General features: G+C 57.6%; 3 protein-coding genes across 5 annotated transcripts; 2 read left to right on the forward strand and 1 right to left on the reverse strand.

Annotated features, from left to right (window-relative positions):
• Nucleotides 1-3,108: 3,108 nt before the first annotated feature.
• Nucleotides 3,109-6,992, forward strand: BLOC1S1 (biogenesis of lysosomal organelles complex 1 subunit 1). Of its 2 annotated transcripts, XM_043447512.1 has the most exons (5): nt 3,221-3,242; nt 3,331-3,529; nt 4,246-4,318; nt 6,386-6,518; nt 6,790-6,992. In XM_043447512.1, exons 2-5 carry the CDS (start codon nt 3,469-3,471, stop codon nt 6,898-6,900), a joined length of 378 nt encoding a protein of 125 aa, XP_043303447.1. In that variant the 5' UTR covers nt 3,221-3,242; nt 3,331-3,468; the 3' UTR covers nt 6,901-6,992. The 2 variants fall into 2 exon arrangements, with proteins under 2 accessions (XP_043303446.1, XP_043303447.1); XM_043447511.1 differs by having other exon boundaries at nt 3,109-3,529.
• A 129-nt stretch (nt 6,993-7,121) lies between these two features.
• RDH5 (retinol dehydrogenase 5) lies at nt 7,122-11,533 on the forward strand. 2 transcript variants are annotated; one of them, XM_043447508.1, is made up of 6 exons: nt 7,122-7,384; nt 7,599-7,813; nt 8,378-8,705; nt 8,868-9,126; nt 10,719-10,882; nt 11,146-11,533. In XM_043447508.1, the coding sequence occupies exons 3-6, from the start codon at nt 8,396-8,398 to the stop codon at nt 11,367-11,369; spliced, it is 957 nt and encodes a 318-aa protein (XP_043303443.1). In that variant the 5' UTR covers nt 7,122-7,384; nt 7,599-7,813; nt 8,378-8,395; the 3' UTR covers nt 11,370-11,533. The 2 variants fall into 2 exon arrangements, with proteins under 2 accessions (XP_043303443.1, XP_043303444.1); XM_043447509.1 differs by having other exon boundaries at nt 7,122-7,813; nt 8,283-8,705.
• A 1,445-nt stretch (nt 11,534-12,978) lies between these two features.
• Nucleotides 12,979-16,868, reverse strand: CD63 (CD63 molecule). The gene is made up of 8 exons (XM_043447513.1): nt 16,131-16,868; nt 15,460-15,536; nt 14,308-14,496; nt 14,068-14,142; nt 13,870-13,965; nt 13,628-13,765; nt 13,297-13,380; nt 12,979-13,135 (listed from the first exon to the last, which is right to left on the reverse strand). Exons 2-8 carry the CDS (start codon nt 15,523-15,525, stop codon nt 13,070-13,072), a joined length of 714 nt encoding a protein of 237 aa, XP_043303448.1. The 5' UTR covers nt 15,526-15,536; nt 16,131-16,868; the 3' UTR covers nt 12,979-13,069.
• Between the last annotated feature and the right edge of the window lie 22 nt (nt 16,869-16,890).

Raw genomic sequence — 16,890 nt, forward strand, 5'->3', positions numbered from 1 at the left:
TTCACGTACTGTTTTTTGCAGTTTCCTCTGAGTCTGCAACTATTTCAAAATAATTTCAAAACATTTTTAAAAATTTATAAATGTCCAGACCCAGCAAAGACTCTTGCCCTTTTCTGCCAGCCCCTCCCCCCTCTAAGAGCCCTCTTCCCCTCCATCTGGGCTCCCTATTTTTCAGCTCCCCCGGACCACACACTGCCCAGCTGCCCTCTCTAGATGAGCAGCAGACACTTCCAGAACACACACTGCAGGGTTAACATCTCCCTCCACCTCATCTGGCAACAGAGCCTTGGACCATATGTCCCGGGGTCAGCCTCTTCCTCCACAGCATAGACAACAGGAGGACTTTCTCACCCCACCCACCTCTGCAGCACTGGAATCCTTCTGCTGGCCTCTAAATTCCGCTTGTAGCCAAAGTTCGAACTATGGGAGTGGCTGGGAGAGAGAGGCTATGCATGTAATTGAGGGCAGTCAGTGGGGAAATGCCTTGACTGCTCTGGTCTTTGAGGATCCCAGGGAAACCCCTTGTGTTTTGGGAAGAAGGACGACTGGGAGATCACTTCCCACGGTGAGCCATTTAGACCGGGCCCCTTTTCTCTGAGTCCTGGCCCCAAGCCAATATTTGGAACCCAGCCACACCACCAACGGCCCCCTCTTGAAGCCCAGCCAGATTTCCCAGTATGAGAAGCCTTCTCCACTCACACCATGTCCTGCCTCAGTCCTCACCCAATCCCTAACAACTCAGCAGCTTCCGGCCCTAAGGCTTGGCCCAGCCAGTCAGCCAGAAGCTTGCTAATTAAAGCGAACTCTGAAAGAGAGGCTTCAGAAGAACAGAGAAATGAGTGGGCAAAAGGAGTATGGGGGCACATTCACTGATTCTAAGAGGAAAAATAATCTGGGTGGGAAAGTGTAAGTAGAGGTGGTCAGAAAGAGATTTCAGATTTCAAGAGTCATTTTCCCACTGTGCATGCAGCCTGTGTCCATCTCTACCAAAGGCAGGTGGAGCTGAGTTTCAACAACAGTAGACACTGGGGTTAGACAGTGAGCCACAGGGGCCCAGAAAAAGAGTGGGTGGAGGAAGACCCTGGAGAGACCAGCTGGAGTCCCCAGATACAGGTACCCATGTCCTCTGCTCAGCTCTAGGGCAAAGGAGCAACCAGTGTGTGGGAAAGGAGGGTGGGGCTGATGTCCGCAGAGCCCTGGCAGTCTCTATGCCGATTGTGAAAATGCCAGGCAGTTGTGCCAAGGGGGTGAGGGTAACACAGGATGGGCCTGGCACTCACCATGAGTCATCCTAATCTTAAATTACAGACGCACCGCTGAAACCCCCAACGGGCCTGCCCGCTGTTTCACGGGTCCACTTGTCACCATTCTCTGCCACCCCTTCCAACCTCTGCTTTTCTCTCCCAGAGTTGGGAGTGAGGCACTGGGCATCTTCCAGTCTGCCTCCAACTTGCTTGCTCACTGCAGTTGGAAGCGAAAGCCAGAAGGGGGGAGGACGGGCAAGGCTGCCCTGCAGTGCTCTCATTCTGCCGCTTCTATTGATCGGCTCCTCTCTGGAGTGGAGCCTCTTCCCAAACATCCCTCCCCTGCTGGTATTCCCTTCAACTGATGCTCCACAGGCATAGAGAGGCATAGTGCAAGAGGGAGCTGTCCCCCAAAGTGCTCTGGGCCTCCCCCTGCTGGGGTCTCTTCCGTGGTTTCTGCAGTATAGCAGAGTGGTCACACTCAAGCTCTGGCATCAGATAACCCGGCTCTGTATCCTCGCTTGACTGCTTATGAGCTCTATCACTGCACTGCTCTGAACCACAGATTCTTCATCTGCACACTATTTTACTTCACATGACTATTCTCAGAATTAAATGAAATAATACATGTAGAGTGATTCACACATGGTATTAAGTACTCAGGAGCTGTTGTTAAAGAAGTACCCATATAATAAGCACAGACACACAAACACAATATCCAACACTTTTTTTTAAATATTTATTTGGCTGCATCGGGTTTTAGTTGTGGCATGAGGGATCTAGTTCCCCAACCAGGGATCAAACCCAGGGACCCCTGCATTGGGAGCGTGGAGTCTTAGCCACTGGACCACCAGGGAAGTCCCCGTGCCTAACACTTTTTATTCAGAGTTTTTATTTTGGCACTTAATGTTCTGCTTTCTGCTGCCACTTAACCATTTCACTCACTAATCCTTTGACAGCTGGGCAGCCCCCTGGGATTTAAGATGCTGTTCTGCAAAGAGTTGAATGAACTGATCAGTAATCTTCACCTCTGACTCAGAAATTCAAGAATGTTCTATTCTAAATCAATCAGCATCCATTTCTCCTCCCCCTGCAAGTACATATAATGAAGTCAGTTTTCAACCATGTAACTGAAGTGAGAGAATACCAAAGTTTTGCAAACAGCTTTAGATGGTTTAGTGCAGTGGTTCCCAACCCTTGGGGGCACACTACAATCACCAGAACCACTTTTTAAAAAATACTTGTACCAGGCCTCCATGCTCAGAGATTGATCACGAACCAAGGCATATTTTTTTTTTAAACTTCCCCAACTGAGTCTAATGTTTAGCTAAGGCTGAGAACCACTGATTTAATCTAATCCTCTAATTTTACTAAGGAGAAAACCAACATCCAGAATGGATACGCAACTTGCCCAAAGCCACCCAGCATGTCGGTGCATGGTGCACCAAGAAAGAATGCTGTAACAGCAAGCACATGTTGGTGATGTTTATAATTTTTCCTTGTTGGGGTTAATCCCAGAAACACTTCTTTAGTTCAGAGAGGTGTTATATAATTTACCTTCTACTTTGGCAGCAGCACTTGTTCTGCTGGTAAGACTGAAATAAATGGGTTCGCATTCCCTGACCACAAAAGGACAGAGATGGAATGGCACATTCACCACACATAGCCAGCCAAATTAGCAAAGCTCCCTAGGAGGCCGCTGGAAATGCCTAAAATGCTGAGGGACTCTGGCAGAGTGGCGAGAAGAGAGAGGACAGCATTCCCCTTCTAGAGGGAGGAGCTGAGGACTCACTGAGAACCGGCCAGAGCTGCCAGGAGGAAAAGGCCAGGGAAGGAAAAGAATTTCAATGAGCCCTGGGAACCTCTGCTCCCGCAACAACCGACCCACGATAGACAGCCTGGCAACAACGACCCTCCCAGGATCCTGGGATCCAGAGGAGATTAAAAACTGTTCTGCAATCTGAGTACTAAAGAAAACGTCTTCCCACACTGACCAAAGTGAGTTCCCAATAAAGCTCACAAGAGCTCACCTGCCCCGACTATCACCTCCCTTCCCAGCCAAGATCCTGACCACCGACCACCCCAGGTCTCAAGAGGAGGGCGGTTCCGGGCCTCACGTGACATTGCGGCCACGTGACCCCGGCCCCGCGGGAGCCGAGCGGTGAGTCCAGTTCCGCGAGTCGGAGGCGGGCCGGGCACGCCCTGCCCCCAGCGCGCCGCGACCATGCTGTCCCGCCTGCTGAGAGAACACCAGGCCAAGCAGAGTGAACGCAAAGAGCTGCAGGGTGAGCCGCATGCCCAGCCCGCCGTTTTCTCTCCCTCCGCGGCCTCGCCTCAGCCCGGAGCCTGGATCTCGAGTAACGGCCCGGATCCGGGGAAGGGCGCGGGTTACGGGGAGGAAGTGACAGGAGCTTTGGTGGGGGGCAGTTCAGTCCCCGGCCGATGGCCCCGGTCCCTTCAGCATAAGCGTCCCCCTAGGCAACGCCCCCAGCGCCCAGTCCTCAGTGTCCCAGCCCCGCCCCCTGCCCACGGAACGCTGCGCCGATTGGTCCAGGGAGCCGCTCGTCCCGGAAGTGGGGCGGAAACCTCCCGAAGAGAGGAGGGTGTTGAGGACCCGACAGGACTGGGATTCCCGGAGGCCTGAAACTGCCGAAATGGGGATGGGGCCCTTGTGTCCTGAATCTAGGCTGGGAACCCCCGACTTACCAATCTTTAGGCCAGACCAGTGGGGGAAATGTGCCCGAGAGTCTGGAGTCCTGGTCGCTGCCAAGGACTCAGCGTCCCTGGGCGAATCGCTTCCCTTCTCAGGCCACCAGTTTCCTCACCTCGAAAATGAAAGGGCTTGCTTTATGTTTTGCAAGGCCCTGTCAGCTCTGGCACTCTGAAATGACTTCAGGTGTTCCCATAGCTAGCAGAATAGTAATGAATGGGTGGGGAACCTTAAGCATCACTCCTCAAAAAACCGAGTCTCCTGTCTAATCCCTTTCCCCCCTCCACCCAGAGAAGAGAAGGCGGGAGGCCATCACTGCAGCGACCTGCCTGACAGAAGCTTTGGTCGATCACCTCAATGTGGGGTATGAACCTCTTCCCATCAACAGGAACACCCCTCCACCCAAGTTTAGGCACTGGCCTAGCCCTCAGGCTGCTCATGAGGGGATGAGCTGTTCCTCTCATTCCCCTTCCCTCCCCCACGCAGCATAACTTCTATGGAGAGAGTCTTGAGTCAGCTCTGACCCCTAACATTGGGCAGGGGGAGCAGCTGTGGCCTGTGGAGAAGCAGCCAGATTTCCCCTTCCCAACAATAACCTCCCTGGCGCTCACGACTTGATGCCATCTGGCCATGTCCCTTCACCCCTCCAAGTCCAGCTGTCACTTCCAGTGGGAGGGAGAGCACCATCCTTCCCCACAGCTTCCCACCCTCTCCTTCTGCACATCCCACCCTCTGGCAAGTCTGGAGAGCAACTGGCAGGAAAGAGATGACACAGCTGGTGAGGGTGAGGGCAGAACCTGTGCCAGGAGCCACCGCAGAGCCAGGCTGACACTGCCCCATCCTTCCGGGTCTCCAGAGACCACCCCTTGCTCCCATCCTAAGTAAGGATGCCAGTAATGACCAGATACATGGGAAGGAGTAGCGAACATTGTCTCTTGATCCTAAGTGACCCAGAAAAGTGCAGAGATGATGATTTGATAGCCAGGCCATCTGTTGGGAGAAAGGAGGCAGTGTGATCCCTTCTACCCAGGGCAACTGGCATAGCTTGGTGGTGAATTCAGAGACTGAGTCACCCAAATGAGCCAGGCAGGGACGATCATCTTCATTGCTCATCTTGGGCAGATTAGGGGAAGAGAAGGCTGTGGTTGGGACCTCTGATCCCCCCTCCAGTTCTCCCCCTCCACTCAGAGTGAATGAGAGAAAGCAGAAGCTCAATGGGAAACATGGGGATTTCAGGAGCTCCCAGGGGAAACGAAGCATTGGGAGCCCCCTGCGATTACTGTTTCAGCTCCTGTAACACCCCGCGCTGTGACCCAGCTGTCTCGCAAAGAGAAGGGGCAGGGCCGGCGCCTCCTGGGCTCTGCTGTGAGGTTGGCCCGGGCTTCTCCCGCTTCACTTGCTTTGCTTGGGGCCACCCTATGTCCAGCTTAGAGGGCAGCTAAGCCAAAGCCAGATTAGAAAGCCTTTTGTGTTGCTGCCCACAGCTCCTCTCATTCCCGGGAGAGGAAAACAAAGGCTCAGTCTGTCTCAGCGCCTGTCAGGTGTCCTTCCCACTCTCTGGAACCCACCCCCCACCCCGCAACCCCCTTGCTCCCCTCCAGCCCCCACAGATTCCAGTGGGGGGGGCACCGGATGTGGAGTCTCCCAGCTGACTTAGAGCTTTGGTGTGGAGAATGAAAGATTCATCAACCAATTAGGGAGAACAATTGTTGCACAATTATTGCGAGGGTGGGAGTGAGTGGGCAGAGGACTGGGGATACCAGCCTCGTGGCAGTAATGGAACTGCAGCGAACCGTGATTGAGGAGAAAAGAAAGACTATTGCCTAGGGCAGAAGGAAGAGAGAGAGAGCACGTGTGTGTGTTCGTTCATCTGTGTGGGCGAAAGGAGGATTGGGAGAGAGACAGAGCCAGGAAGCAGCCCTAGGGATGTCTTCTCTTGACCCTAAGTTCCTGGGGAGGGGGTTGCTCTCCCATCCCACCCTGGGTTCAGGGAGGGGCCCGATTTCCCTTCCCAACTTCTTGCACGGATCCCTGGCCTCCCAATCATTGCCAGATGTGTCCCTGCTGCTGGATTTTCCCAGCTTCCCCACGGCCCCTTCTCCCTCCCAGCTTCTTCCCCAGTGGTACCCTCTCCACCCCGCCGACCATGTGCACCCTCCCTTCTCTCCCCCAGCCTTGGGAGCTCCTTTCAGGGCAGGAAGTGGTCTGTATCTAGTTAGCTATCCTGGGAATCCTGGGAGTGGAAGGAAGGGACTGGGCTCACTTGCGTGCATTCGTAGTCACTTGCCTTACATCCAGGAATGGCCGAAATCCCAAGGTTCTCTCCAGCCTGACTCCTGAGCAGCCTGCCACTGCAGCCCTGGGATGTTAGTCCTGGAGACCACTCCCCACCAGGTGGGTGAGATGGCCTCCCCCCTCCTCCAACCTCTAGCGTGGCCCAGGCCTACATGAACCAGAGGAAGCTCGACCATGAGGTGAAGACCCTGCAGGTCCAGGCAGCCCAGTTTGCCAAGCAGACCGGCCAGTGGATCGGGATGGTGGAGAACTTCAACCAGGCACTCAAGGTAAGCCACACTGCCTGCCTCACCAGCCTCATCCTGTGACCCCACTGACTGTGCCCTCAGGGGCTCCCCTCTGGCCTGGGGTTAAGAAGGAAGTGGGGATAGTCCCAGAAAGCCCAGAAGTCTATGGCTTCAGTGCCATGGAAGTTAGAGGAAGAGGTAAAAGCAGCTGGTGAGTTCAAGCAAAGGCCTTTCTAGGGGATGGATGGAATGTGCCCCCATCCAGCCCCTGGAGCCACACCCCACCCACCCTGACTCCTGGGCTCCCTTCCAGGAAATCGGGGATGTGGAGAACTGGGCTCGGAGCATCGAGCTGGACATGCGCACCATCGCCACGGCACTGGAGTACGTCTACAAGGGGCAGCTGCAGTCGGCCCCCTCCTAGCCCAGCTGCCCCCGCTTTCCCCGCTTCTCCTGCTTGCCCCAGGCGGGCGGGAGGGAGGCTGACAGCCCCTGAATAAAACACAAGCCTCCGTTTCCCTGTGTTTGTCTCAAGGAACTACTAGCTTAGTGTGGGGGGCGGGGATGGAAGAGTCAAAGGCTCTTCCTCTTAGAGACGCTACCTTTTGGGTGTCTCTTTCGGGTAGGGACGGGGACTAGCTTCCTCTAACAGTCTCAAGTCTCTTCTCCTCCTCGGGCCTGGTACCTGTTGCAGGTACCTTCCGGGTAAGCAGACGGTGGGCATTCCCCACCCCTCCCCAGGGAAGGGCAGTGGGCCCCATCCCAAGCCTCCCAACCCAGGACTTCCATTTCTGGCAGAGGAGAAATGAGACGGGGAGCAGGCCTGGTCCAGCTCTGGCTCTCTGCCTCTCCGCGTGCTCACGGCCTCTCCCAGCCTGGTGCTAAGCAGTGTCATGAGTCTGGACCAGGTGGGAGATTAACTCTTGGGTGTGGGAGCACTTCAGGGCAGGGAGGGGGCGGACTGACAGGTCCAAGGTTACCAACAGAGGGGGGCAGCTGCCATCCTGGACAGATACCCTCGTCTTAAGAATCCGTGACAGAGGGAGCCAGGAAGCCCCACTAGAGAGGACCGAGCCCGGGGGGAACTGGGCGCTGCTGGCTGGTGCCAAGTCCCGGCTTCAGCCCGCAGGCCCGGCTCCCCTGGCTCCTCCTCCCGCACCCCCGCCAGCCCCACGTGCACTTAATACTTCTGACACCCAGTCCGCCCGCCACGGACTGTGGCCTTGGCTGTAGCTAGTGTGGGAGCCCGGGAGGACCTGGACCACAAGTGTCTCAGGCAGAACCAAAGGAGCAGCTTCAGGTGCCGTAGTAGCCGCCAGCAGCTTTCCCCCGAGGAGGTAAGCAGGGTACTGGGGGAGGGGTGGGCAGCGGCCACGAGGAGACCAGTGATACTGATAGCTCACCGCCTGGAGCTTCTCACCTGTCCCCTCACACTTGACCCTCTCTGATCCTCCACGGCTCCCAGGTGGGCATGCTGGGTGTTAGCCTACTTGGTAGATGAGAAAACAAGTTCAGAGCCACAGGGCACGCTTAGCCTCACACAGTGAGTTTGGAGTCTCCAGGACTAGAGTGCAGGGACCCCTTACGTGTTTCCAAAACCAGGGCTCCGCTGGCTAAGAGCTAAGAGGTGACAACAGACAAGACCCCTCTGCTCCCATGCAGCTGGTCTGCGCACAGGACCCAGCTCGCCTTTCAGTTCAGCTGCCCACAGACACAGGGTCTGCCCAGACCTTCACTTCACTTAGAACCACAGTTTGTCTGCAGGTTATTTGCCAAGCAGGTAATTTGTCAATTTGCTCAAACCAGAGACTTCCAGCTAGTCAGGGATCTGAGGGGTGAGGGCCGGCAGGCCAGCGTCAGCCAGACACGTCCCCCTGCCCAGCCTGGGCTGCCGCCTGCAGGTCACCGGGGCCCCGGCCATGTGGCTGCCTCTGCTGCTGGCGGTCCTGCTCTGGGCTGCGCTTTGGTTGCTCAGGGACCGGCAGTGCCTGCCGGCCAGCGACGCTTTCATCTTCATCACCGGCTGTGACTCGGGCTTCGGGCGGCTCCTTGCTCTGAGGCTGGACCAGAGAGGCTTCCGAGTCCTGGCCAGCTGCCTGACACCCTCGGGGGCGGAGGACCTCCAGCGGGTCGCCTCCTCCCGCCTCCACACCACCCTGCTGGATGTCACAGATCCCCAGAGCGTCCGGCAGGCAGCCAAGTGGGTGGAAACACATGTTGGGGAAGCAGGTGAGTGTGGCAGGGGCCACGGGGGCAGGCGTGAGAGGTGTGCACACACAGGGGCTGTGGGAAGCCAGAAGGACTGTGTGGGGGTAGCAGGGCTGAGCCTCCCGGGAAGGAGAGGGGCCATGGGAATGCCTCCCCGACCCCACGCCTCCCATGCCCCCACAGGGCTTTTTGGTCTGGTGAATAACGCTGGTGTGGCTGGCATCATTGGGCCCACCCCATGGCAGACGCGGGAGGACTTCCAGCGGGTGCTGAATGTGAACACGCTGGGCCCCATTGGGGTCACCTTCGCCCTGCTGCCCCTGCTGCTGCGGGCCCGGGGCCGAGTGGTCAACATCAGCAGCGTCCTGGGCCGCCTGGCCGCCAATGGAGGGGGCTACTGCGTCTCAAAATTTGGCCTGGAGGCCTTCTCTGACAGCCTGAGGTGAGGGGGCAGGGACTCCGCTTCAACTCAGGGGGGCCTGCTCAGCCAGCAAATCAGCAGCTGCCCACCACATGGCAAGGGAGAGTTTAGGGCTTAAGAGACAATTTAGGGCTCGACTTCCTGGGTTCAGACCCCAGCTTTCACTCATGTGAGCTTGGTGACCTTAGTCACTTACTGTTTTTTTCCCAGTTTGTTCCTCCTGTTAAATCACGATGAGGCCTGCCTCATGGGTGAGTAAAATGAGGGCATATGTGAGGCTCCAGCAGAGCCTGGTACATAGAAAATGCCCCCAGAATCCCACCCTCGTTAGTGTTTTGTTACTAATGGTAACCATTACTTACCATGAGTACCTTTACATAACACTTTCTCACTGAATTCTCCCTAAAATCCTGTAAGGCTAGGTGTCAACACCCGTCCCTGGTGGCTCAGACGGTAAAGAATCTGCCTGCAATGCAGGAGACCCAGGTTCAATCCCTTGGTTGGGAAGATCCCCTGGAGAAGGGAATGTCTATCCACTCCAGTATTCTTGCCTGGAGAATTCCATGGACAGCGAAGCCTGGTGGGCCACAGTCTGTGGGGTGGCAAAGAGTCGGACACGCGGAGGAACTAACACACACACACAAACACCCAAACTCACCCAAGATCACACAACGGTGGGGGCACCGGCACGTGCGCCGATAGAGCCTGGTCTCATGTCCTGCTGCCCCTGGTCTTTAAACAATAACCTCCAAAGTCCCAGGAGCACACAAAGGAGGCAGGACTTAGGAACAGGGCCTGAATTTGGAACAGACCTTTGGTTCCCTCAAGCTGAGCCCGCCTTCTGAAGGAAGCCTTCCTCTGTCACCATCACTCAGCAAATAGCAGCAATATCCACTTTTGTCCCTATGCCTGTCGTTTAATTTTCCAATCAGCATCCCAGAAATATACTTTCAACTTGGACTTGGGTAGTCTGTTCTGGGTACTCCCACTTTCCCCCAGCAAACACCAGTCTAATTTTTCCCCAGCAAAGATCCAGCACTTTGGACCCTGTGTTTTGGGATCTAGGGAACGTGATTCTTCCAGTTCAGGAGTTGGCAGATTGTGCTTCCAGGGCCAGATCTCTAGCCAGCTGCCTGCAAGCTAATAATGGCTTTTGTATTTTTAAATGGTTACACTATAATCGGTAATGTAAGTACCTACATAATATTTAGATCTGCAATGCTGAAAATATTTACTATCTGGCCCTTTAGGAAGTTTGCTGGTCCCTGCTCTAGGTGCTAGAAGAGAATACAAAAGAAAGAAAAGCCCAAATAAACCTTCTTGGGACTTCCCTGGTCCAGTGGTTACGACTCTCTGCTTTGACTGCAGGGGGCCCGGGTTTGAGCCCTGCTTGGGAAACTAATATCCTGCATGATACAACATGGCCAAAAAACAAAACCAAATGAACCTCCGCCTTCCCTCTGGCCCTCTTGCCCCTCAACTCGTGGCAGTGGGGATGTCTCTTCGTCAGAAATCCTGATCCTTTTCCCATCTCAGCATCCCTACACATGTCCCTGAGGGTCCTCTCCCTGTAAAGACAAGAACCCAGAAGCCTCCCTCTGCCCTCACTCCAGGCGAGACGTGGCTCCTTTCGGGGTGCGGGTCTCTATCGTGGAACCTGGCTTCTTCCGAACCCCTGTGACAAACCTGGACACTTTGGAGGCCACCCTGCAGGCCTGCTGGGCACGGCTACCTCCAGCCACACAGGCCCTCTACGGGGAGGCCTTCCTCGCCAAATGTGAGTAGCTGGGCCCACGAAGGGGCATATGAGGGGAAACAAGGGTGCCAGAAGGCCAGTCCCGCATCAGCCTGCTGGGAGGAGACATGCGGGGCAGTCAGGGAGGGGGTGAGGGAGAACGGGGTGCCATAGGAGAACACCCCAGCCATAGGCAACCTGCCCACACCCCGAACTGGGGACGGGACTGAGAACCCCACGAGACACAGCCTGGGGCGGGCTGGAGCAGGACAGGGGCCTGATCACAACCGTCTGCTGGGCTGCAGACCTGAGCGTGCAGCAGCGGATCATGAACATGATTTGTGACCCGGACCTGGCCAAGGTGAGCAGGTGCGTGGAGCATGCCCTAACTGCCCGTCACCCCAGAACCCGCTACAGCCCAGGCTGGGATGCCAAGCTGCTCTGGTTGCCAGCCTCCTACTTGCCAGCCAGCCTGGTGGATGTTGTGCTCACCTGGGTCCTTCCCAAGCCCGCCCAGACAGTCTGCTAAATCCAGCACTCCAGCAGGAGATGGTTGTTCAAGGCAAGGACTCTCATTTATTCTGTCTCCCACCCTGGTACTGCCTGGTGCCTGGCATATAACAGTCACTCAATAAATGTGTATTATTCAAAACAAAAGCACTGTGGGAGGGCAGAAGTGAGGGTGCACAGTGGGGTTCAGTCCAGTCGCTCAGTCGTGTCCAGCTCCTTGCGACCCCGTGAACCGCAGCACGCCAGGCCTCCCTGTCCATCACCAACCAACTCCCGGAGTCTACCCAAACCCATGTCCATCGCGTCAGTGATGCCATCCAGCCATCTCATCCTCTGTCCTCACCTTCTCCTCCTGCCCTCAATCTTTCCCAGCATCAGGGTCTTTTCAAATGCGTCAGCTCTTCACATCAGGTGGCCAAAGTACTGGAGTTTCAGCTTCAGCATCAGTCCTTCCAGTGAACACCCCAGGACTGATCTCTTGGATGGACTGGTTGGATCTCCTTGCAGTCCAAGGGACTCTCAAGAGTCTTCTCCAACACCACAGTTTAAAAGCATCAATTCTTAGGCACTCAGCTTTCTTCATAGTCCAACTCTCACATCCATATATGACTACTGGAAAAACCATAGCCTTGACTAGATGGACATTTGTTGACAAAGTGATGTCTCTGCTTTTTAATATGCTATCTAGGTTGGTTATAAGTTTCCTTCCAAGGAGTAAGCATCTTTTAATTTCATGGCTGCACAGTGGGAGACTGAGCCCATTTAACTCCTAACCTAGGCTGGGGCTTCCCTGGTGGCTCAGTGGTAAAGGATACACCTGTCAGTGCAGGAGACGCAGGAGACACGGGTTCACCAACCACCGCCACCTAAGCTGACATCCTCCAGGGTCTCTGGCGTGTTTAGTACCTGCAAAACATCTAGTACCCACAAGGGGGCGCAAGGGGTGGGGGGCGGCAGTCGTGCGTGTTTGAAGCTGCACCTAGAGACGTGGCCAGCAGAGGGCACTGTTGGATGTCTCCTTTCTGCGTGCAGTAACGTTGAGGTCGAGTGTTCTAGAGTGGGAATAGGGGTGTGGGGAGGTGGTGAAGAGGAGTCAAGGCCAAGCTGGGTGGTTTCCATGGAAAAACGGGCACCCACCTCTTAAATTCTTCTATTATCTAAGGTAAGTCAAGAAGGACATAAACTGGCCGCACAGGTATAAAAGTGACTTGTCACCGGCCTGAAAGAAGCCGGGCCCCCTTGAGGATTAGTTGGGCAGGAGTTGCTGGGACCTCAGAAGTGGGCAGAAGGCCAGGGAGGAGATGCCGATGGTGGATGTAGGCTGGCCTCTCCCAGGGAGGACCTTTGTAGGGAATCCCACTGACTTGGGAGATGGTTTCATGAACCCTTCCACACTGTGCCCGGCAGCACCGGGAGGGCCATGGGCCTCAACCTGCACTGGGTCCCCACATCCACTGCCAGACCAAAGAAAGCCTCACGCAAAATCCTCCTATCGCCCCACCCCCGCCCTCAAACAGGCCACCTTTCCCAGAGGTGCAAATAGAACAGGGTCCCAGAGGATGGGAACATGGATAAAGAGGGAGAAGGGATAAAGTATCACTGTCTAAGACAAACTAAGACTCCTTCTCTTTGGGGTCTGAAAAAATAATCCGTTTAATTGAAAAACCTGGCGTATATTGCCCCACTCCCCCGGATGAGGGGGCTGAGGAGACAGACCCCCTACATCACCTCATAGCCGCTCCGGATGCTCTTCACAAGGCAACATGCTAAGACAATGCCCAGGATCTAGAAGGACAGAGAGACGGGGGTGGAGAGGAGCCGGGGAGGCAAGACAGAGACCCACCCCGAGACCCCAGAGACAACCAGGGCTCCCCTCCACAGACCCGGCCCCTGCTCAGCACCCTCCTGCTGCCCCAAGTTCCCAGATGCCCATGGGTGCCACTCACCTCCACAAAGGCAATGCCCAGGGCCGCTGCAGCCACCACCAGCACATTCTTCCTCAGCCAGGCCGCAATCTTCTCCACACAGCCCTGGCGGGTGGCAGGCACACAAGACAAGACCCCGTCGGAAATTTCCCACACCCCCCTCCCCTGCCCACCTGGCTCCCCCACCCTCTGTCCCTTTCCCCCCATCCTCAGCATTACCAGATTCCCTCCCGATCCCTGACGCCCAGCTTCCCGGAGCCCCAACCTTCATCACCTCCACCCCGGTCCCTTTCACCTCCTGAAACATTTCCCAGCTTCCCCAAGTCCCCTACTATCTCAGCACCCTTCCTACCTCAACATGGATGTCCCTCACGGTGAAATTAACCCCACAGTTATTGGTGACATTGACGCAGCAGGAGTCCGGGACTCGATTGGTCATGGTCGGGATCTTCTCCCAGTCTGTGTAGTTAGCCGCCCCGCAGCACTTAAACTGCGGGAGAGCAGAGATGGGGGAGAGGCTGTTAAGTGACCCCATCTTCAACATGAAGGTAAGACTCTCCTTCTCCCACCCCTGCTCCCGGCAACCCCACTCACGTCTTTCTGCATCTCGTCCAGGATCGATGCCGTCTGGTTGTCTTTTGGATAATTCTGCATCTGCTGCCGGAAGTCCTTATTAAATTCTGATCTCACCTGGGAGTAGGGAGGAGCACCGTGGAGGTCAGAACTCAGGGCACCTGGGTCCCAGAGCAGCCAGGCCTCTGAGGCAAGGACTTACCCTCATTCCCCGCTTACCTTGTCTCTAAACACATAGCCAGCAATGGCTGCAGCCACTTCCACTAGCATGATAAGGGACAAGAAGATGGCAAACTGCAGGTGCGAAGGACAGGAGTCAGGTTTGGAGTCTGGGTGGGAGGGCCCTGCCGGTCTCAGGGACATTCACGGTGTCCCTCACCCACCCACCCCCCCAAACCCTGCCCAGAGAAATGCCCTTCCGGCAGCCCCAGGCACCCTCGCTGGCCCACCCCCACTCACCGTGATCATAAGACAGTAGTTCTCCTTGCAGGCTCCACAGCAGCCCACAAAGGCCACCAGGAAGAGGAAGGCGCCCACTGCGATAATGACCACCGGCAGCAGGAAACCAGGGGTGGCCCCGTGGGTGATGGTCTGATTCAGGACGAGGTGGGTCCCGACACCCACCGCGATCAGTCCCACCGCACAGGCCTGTGAGGAGGAGGGCAGGTCAGGACTCAAGACCCACCACCCACCAGCCCCCCACGGTGGAAGGCAGCGGGTGACCCAGGACACAGACGGAAGCCCACTCCAGAGAGACCGATTCTTACACCACCAGGAAACTTCTGACAGTGGAGGAGGAGGCTGACCCATCCTTGCCCCACCGTGAGGGCTAGGCAAACTGTTCAGGGCTCTCTGAGAAAGCCATCAGGAGGAACCACACCTTCCTTCAAGCAACTCGTCACCAAATGCAAAAAAGAGAAGTTTCCAGTAAGCCTTGATCCGAGGATACACAGGCCTCACAAGACAGCAGTGCTTCCTTTGAGCCTCTTCCTACGGGCCTCCAGGGCTCCCAGAATTGCCCTCTCACTATCCCCATCAGCGACCACGTCCTCACCCGCTGTGAGGAGGGCGCCTCAGGCCTGCTGGGCCTGGGAGAAGGGAGGGGTTACAGGGGTCAGAGTGGCCGATCCCTCCCTGGACAAATTAGCCTCTCAAGCCAGGAGCCCGGGACTGGAGCCACAGAGGTGGGCAGAGCCCTTACCCACCCCGAGCGGCCGGCAGGGGCGAGGAGGAAATGAGCGGGATGGAGGGAGAGACAGAACAGAGAAGCAGGGAGCGGAGGCACACCCGAGGCGAGGCGCGGGCAGGCGATAGCATCAGAACAGGCGGTTGGCTGGTTGCCCCACTGCCCCATATCACAAGAGGCTGGGTCACCAGACAGGAAGGGCCCGGAGGGCTCGCGGAGGAGACCGGCCATTGTCGGCCCACACCAGCCTCAGAAGTTCCCGAAAGCGGGAGGAGGGGACGGCCGCGCTGGCTTCGGCTGCTGCCAGGGCTTTTTCCCTCCCACATCTGGTCTCCAGCTGCCTTGATCGTTGGCCCCTCAGCCCTCCGGAGCCGGTCGCCCCGCACCCTGCCAGCGCGCCCCCGCCGGCCCCGCTCCCCACTCACGCAGAAGGCCAGCAGGAGAACGTAGAGCAGGAACTTGACACATTTCATTCCTCCTTCCACCGCCATGGCTATCGGGCCTGGGCCAGAGGGGCGGGCAGGGGGATCAGAGCCGGTCGAGGCGGGATCCCGCTTTCCGAGCGCCCCGCCGGCCCTCGAGACCTCCCCTGCGCGGCCCCCATTCCCGGCCCCTCCCACCCGGAAACCCGCGGTCAGATCCACGTCTTCCAGCCCCTCTGCCACCCGCAGGAGAGGGGTGGGGGCGCCCGCCGCCAGCGCGGACCCCGCCCCGCCGCCTCCCGCGGCCCGGGGCCCGGCCGAGGGCGCCGGCAGCGGCCAGCACCGAACGCCCACCCTCCGCCCGGCAGCCCCCAGGTGTTAAACACCCCCCTCCACGCAACCAGGCACGGAAAACTCTCCTCAGCCCCAGCCCGACCCGCGGGCCCTTTCCCCTGGGTTCTGATCACCGACGAGCAGAGATGCGGCCGCCGCCCCCGCACCCCAGCGCGTCCCGGGCCTCCGGAACTTCACCGAGTTGCAAAGTTGCGAGGGCCTCGGGAGCGGCGGGGAGCGCGGCGGGTCTTCGGAGGCCTGGGGCGAGCCCCCGAGCTGGGGGCGACCGGTGACCCCCCTCCCCACGCCCCGCCGCAGCCTCGCGGGCCCCGCGGCCTCACCTGGGATCCCGGAGGCTGAGTGCTGCTCTCCCGCCGCCGCTCAGGGGCTCTCTGGCTGCGCCCCCCGGCTCCGGCCCCGCCCGGCGCGCGGCCCCGCCCCGGCTCCAGCCACAGCCCCCTCCCCCCCGAGTGGCCTCCAGCCTCCCTCATGTGACGCGGGAACAGCTGCGGCCTGAGTCACTGGGCTCACAAGGGGAAGGCCAAGCCCCCCGCCCGGTCGAGGCCACGTGGCCCCCGCCCGGGAGGCAGCGCCCACCCCCACCAGGCGAGGGCACCCAGGACAGGGCCTTGGGGCCTGAGGTCCTTCTGGCGCCCCCCGAAAGGGGCCACCTCGGGGCAGGAGAGCGGGACCCGGCGCTGCCTGCATCTCTCTGGCTCAGGGAAAGGGAAGAGACGCGAGAAAGCCAAACGAGGGAGGAGCCGCCCGGAGTTACTCTCTGAGCGCCGGGTCCGGCTGCAGAGCTGAGGCGAGATGACTAGATGGTCTTCAGAAGGCCCCCTCATCCTCCACCCTGAGCCCACCCTCTTCCTCTCGCTCCAACTCCTTTCCAGCCCGCCACCCCTGCCCCAGAGTCAACAGAGGAAGCTGCTGGCTCTCTGGGATCTGGTGGGGCCAGAATAAACTTTAGGAAAGGCACCAGCCTCACAGCCTCCAGCGTTCTAGACTGGGTGTTCCTGGCCCCCTCTCTTAACCCCTCCTCCGTTTTCTGGGGCTCCAGAGTATTGAGCCGAGTAGAGAAAGCCCTTCCCAACACCGTGT

This window comes from Cervus canadensis, chromosome 25 (genome assembly GCF_019320065.1).
Source record: "Cervus canadensis isolate Bull #8, Minnesota chromosome 25, ASM1932006v1, whole genome shotgun sequence".
NCBI classification, from domain to species: domain Eukaryota; kingdom Metazoa; phylum Chordata; class Mammalia; order Artiodactyla; family Cervidae; genus Cervus; species Cervus canadensis.